This window comes from Nanorana parkeri, unplaced genomic scaffold (assembly GCF_000935625.1).
Source record: "Nanorana parkeri isolate BGI_ZX_2015 unplaced genomic scaffold, ASM93562v1 scaffold725, whole genome shotgun sequence".
NCBI lineage: Eukaryota > Metazoa > Chordata > Amphibia > Anura > Dicroglossidae > Nanorana > Nanorana parkeri.
This window is the reverse complement of record NW_017306993.1, coordinates 369938-374621: the sequence shown is the minus strand read 5'-3', so window position 1 is coordinate 374621 and position 4684 is coordinate 369938. Positions and strand designations below refer to the sequence as shown.

At 39.0% G+C, this 4684-nt stretch overlaps 2 protein-coding genes across 2 annotated transcripts in view; one reads left to right on the top strand and one right to left on the bottom strand.

The window, feature by feature from the left end:
* The window catches only part of RASSF4 (Ras association domain family member 4), a 233340-nt gene that overhangs the window by 64688 nt on the left and 163968 nt on the right, over positions 1–4684 (bottom strand). Inside the window, exon 3 of the mRNA XM_018564102.1 lies at positions 3682–3757. Within this exon, the coding sequence (XP_018419604.1) occupies positions 3682–3757 (76 nt within the window). The remainder of the gene's footprint in view (positions 1–3681; positions 3758–4684) is intronic.
* CUNH10orf10 (chromosome unknown C10orf10 homolog) lies at positions 466–1143 on the top strand. The gene has a single exon (XM_018564104.1). The coding sequence runs from the start codon at positions 466–468 to the stop codon at positions 1066–1068; it is 603 nt and encodes a 200-aa protein (XP_018419606.1). The 3' UTR covers positions 1069–1143.

The window sequence follows — 4684 nt, the reverse complement described above, 5'->3', positions numbered from 1 at the left end:
GTAGGGACATCACCTTCTTCACATCCTCACTTACGTTCAAAGCTGATGCTATATTGGGAAATACAGCTGAGTGGCTGACAGCTGCTAGAAGCTATAAAAAGGACTACGTCCATAGTTATTAATCAGAGCGAGACTGACCAGGAGCACAACGGACTTAAAGACAGACACCTAATACACCACCTCATAAGGTAAGAATGTCATATGCTGTTTTTAAAGCCAAGTAGATCTAAGCCGTAACCTTATTTTAATAAGATACTCTTGTTTGCTACTTTTTTATACTACATAAAATGCTGTAGTAAGACAAATGTATATGTTTTCATTCGTAATTTCATGCCAATTTATAATTCCGCAGTTGTTCCAACACACTGACATGGTTCCTAGCAATTAGAATCCATGTATCTTTATTTATTTCAGCTGATGACTATATTAATCTATTAACCATTGTCTTTTTTGTGCTTTCTAGCAATGAGATCTCAGCTTCTCATTTCAGTGGAACACCTACCCACCATTAGTCAGGATATTGAGGTGACAGCTCAACACGAAAAGCTAACTGCAGATGTGCACACAGACACTGGACTGGAGGATTATGTTAAATCCATTCAAACACTGGCACAGCCTAGTTCTCTGACAGATCATAATCAGTATGGCCAGTGCAGGGCTCAGAGGAGGACTCGTTTTAGACCCAGATCATCCCTGAAGGTTTGTGAACCTAAAGTTCTGACTGTGGCACAGGACTCCTATCATGGGAGCTTAGTCTCTTTACAAACTGACCCACTGGCTTGGCTGTACAGACAAAATGGGAACAAGAACCAAGAGGGTGGGGAGACATTTCGTGCTGCCCTGCCTGAAAAAATTAAACTTGCTAATACTGTTAACCTACATAAAAATGCGGACACAAACAAAAGGTTACAATGTAGCAAATGTCAAAGCATTGAGCATCAAAGTACACAAGAAAAAAGAATCAAATACCCACGCTTTCAAAAGAAATGTCGTTCCACTGGTTATGGCAGTTGGGGATCAGTAACTAAATTCCACAAACCACAGTTACCGGTTATATATGAGTTATAATTTATTCTGGGAACTGTAATGAACACTATAATTTTTAAGACTATGGATAACATAGTTTAAACAGGAACATTAACTGTCTGAATTCTGCAGACTTGCACTACTAATAAATATTTATTTTAGTTGAGAAGAATGTTTTTCTTGATGAGTTTATTATTAAATTAATTTTCAATACCAAAGTATTTTTACAAGTGTGCTGCTATGGATCCACAATGCAGGAAATCCAGGGAAACTTAAAAGCATTTTTGTGGAGGAGAACTGAGCTCTGGGAATGATCAAATTTCAGTTGTCATCAGGAATCATTACACATATTAATATTCTTTTTGTTCCTTGTAAAGAAATGCTTTTTAATATTATTATTGTTGTTATCACATAAAATGTTCCAATAATGTTGCAAAATATTTAAATTATAATAGCAATGTAATTTTTTATATTTACACACAGATGGGGACACTTCAAATATACAAAGAAACAAGTAGAAAAGAGACAAAGTAAGGTGATATTACCAGATGAAGGGAAAAGTAGTTCCGTGCAGCAGTTCAGTTACTGTGAGGTGTATTTTTAAATGGCGAGACACCACAACATCAGCAGGCCTGGGACACCTTGCTGCGTTACACAGCAGTTTAATCATAAAGCACTTTGGTGAGAAGGAAGCAGTGGCGTAACAACCGGGGGTGCGGGGGGGTGTACAGGGACAATGATGGCATGCTTGGACTTGTAGTTCCTTAGCTGATAAATATGTGTGGGGGTGGGGGGTACAGTTCTAGTGGATGTTTATATAATATGGGGGGGGCGGAAAAAATGTTCTGCCCCGGGCGCCCATAACTCTGGTTACGCCACTGGAAGGAAGTCAAAATGTTCCAGGATTGCTGAAGTTGTTGTAGACTCTTGCGTAAACAGGATTCTGTATAAAGCGGGTCTAACCAAACTGCCAGCTGTTTTAAATTCATACTGCAGACCAGAGCCATGTTTATAGTGCCCTTTTAATATTGCTTGCAGCTGACAAGTGGACAAAAAACTGTTGGATAAGGCTGCACTGTAGTGACTTACATGACAGATTATAACCCAATGTACTACTTTGTTATGAGATCTTGTAACCATGTTGGGCACTGAACGCTACAACTGGTTAGATACCTCCCTTAAAATGGACCACATAAGCCACTGAATACTTAGGATTAATAAAAAAAATACTTATCATTGATTTTAAATTGAAATAAGAAAGTGTAGAAGGTTTCTCACAACTGAAACTATTAATACTGATCAGCTATGACTCTTCCATAACCAGGATATTTTCCTGAATCTGCTGTTCTGTTAGTTTACATGATAAAATTGTTACTTCCTGGAAACAGTTTTGGTAATTGTTTGGTTGGGATACAACTAGATTCGATTATGGTGGCATTATGGTTAGGGACACAGTTTCTTCTTCAGTTACATTTTCTAGATTTCTCTTTATGCTGGTCACATAACATGCAGGGTCCTCTTCCACTTTGGACCCCCTCTGGTGTTTGGTGCTGATATGATGACATTAGTGCCACTCTCTGCATCACTGTGGCATTGACTGTTCACTCTGCAAGATACATTTCTTTTTGCTAGTGAATTTTCCTTTAGCTCGGTGAATAAGGTAAACATTCACTCTTCAAAGAATACGTAAGGAAATTTTAAACATATATATTTTGCTTGCATATAATTGGAGGATGGAGGTCAAGCTTCACCTCATTTACTAAGCTAAGGGAAGATTTCCTTGCAAATTGAACAGCTTATTTGCCTTCAGTAAATCAACCCCTGGGAGTGCGGGGTGCCACAGTGATGCCCCTACAGGGGGCTGGTCAATGATACCCTACAACCACTTGATGTCCTCAGTCTTCCAGTTTGAATAACGCAGGGAGCCAGCTGGAGAAAGTGAGCATATCAGCCAGGGGACTAATTTTTAATTGCTAAGGGTTGGGCTTTAAAGGAAAGCTGGACCTTGTGTACTGTGAGAAATACAGAGGCAGTTAGTGCTGACTTCCATACAAAATACTAGTTGCCTGTCTGTCACCAGCTTCAACTATTTATTATCACAGGCCAAGAACATCTAGATCTGCATACTTGTTTCTGGTCAGTGAGAAATCACTGAAATTATTGGAGCTGGCTGGGCTCCGGCATAGGGTGTACGCTTCTCAAAAGGTACAGTTACACTTAAAGGGCTCCAGGTGATTACATATAAACAGGCACCAGTCCACATATTGATTCCATTATCTACTTTTGTTTATTAACATGAAGTATTTATACAGAGTACCACATAGTTGAAACTGAAATTACCCTATAAAGTGAGGGCAAGATGGGTGGTGCTTTTGTGGGCTTACAGGAGGGAGCTCAGGGTGCACCCGTGTGATGAGGTTCAATATTACTAAATAGGGGATAAGGAATACATGCAGGAATACAAAAACATTTACTTTTTTATGCTACAGAGCCATATACTGTAGACTAATTTGGGTTAGGCTCCAAATCTTTTGGCAAGTAAAAACAGTTCAGGAATGTGCTTCAAATATGCTGTTTGGCTGAAGCTGCCCTAATGCCCTTATGTGTATTTATGTGTGCAAGAGACCGGTATTCTAAAAATATTTATGCCCTTACCTCATGATGTCGTAGCTGGAAATTTTTTCCTTCATGATAGCAATTGTAGGTTCTCAGAAGTGACAATAGCTCAGGCCTGATTGAGATAAACACAGAATGCCTCATTAATTTATTTTCAGTAACATCTCATTTGCAAGAATTTCAGGTTACAGAGGTACAACTAATAAAAATGAATGTAATTTAACAGGTCAAAAACACTGATACAGCTATCCATCCTTTTTTTGGAAAAACCTTTGCAATGTTTTCCAATGGCTATACTATGTGTGTCATTACTAAACTTTATCAGTGCTATTCACTAAAGGGTGAAGGGTTTGGAGAAGGCAGGAGAAGTGAACAATCTAGGACAACATAGCTGAACCGGAAAGTGAGCTGGATTGGAGAATTGTTCCAAATCAGCTATTTTGTTCTAGATTGTTCACTTCTCCTGCCTTCTCCAAACTCTTAACCCTTTAGTGAATATCCCTGTATATGTCTTCATTGTTACCATACTATTAGTATAAGTTTTTTCTTTTTAACATGGAGTGACCCTTATAATAATTTTTGAGTCTCAGAAAACAGATACTAAAAATTATTTTACCTACAACTCACAGTATATATAATATATACAAATATGTAAAAATAATGTACCTTATTTGCCGGCGTATAAGACGACTCGGCGTATAAGACGACCTCCTACTTTTTGTGTTAAAATATTTGGGCTTTACTCGTCGTATAAGACGAGTATAGCCCAAAATAATGTTTGAATACACCCACTAACCTCCATGGCGGTATTCCCGAGTGTGGCTCGGGGTTCATTTTAAGTACCATAAGCAGTAACCCCGAGCCACACTCGGGATTACAGTCTCTTACCTTGCCACAATCCCCGCTGTGTCCTCCGTCTTCCGTCAGTATACTGCGCTGAGCCAATCCCGGCAGCATTTGTATTCATTAATACAGGCTTTGTATTAATGAATAAAAAGCCTGCCGTGATTGGCTCAGCGCTGAGCCAATCACGGCAGGCTTT

Coding starts and splice junctions, on each gene's coding strand:
- CUNH10orf10 (XM_018564104.1), top strand. CDS start 466: ATGAGATCTCAGCTTCTCATTTCAGTGGAACACCTACCCACCATTAGT.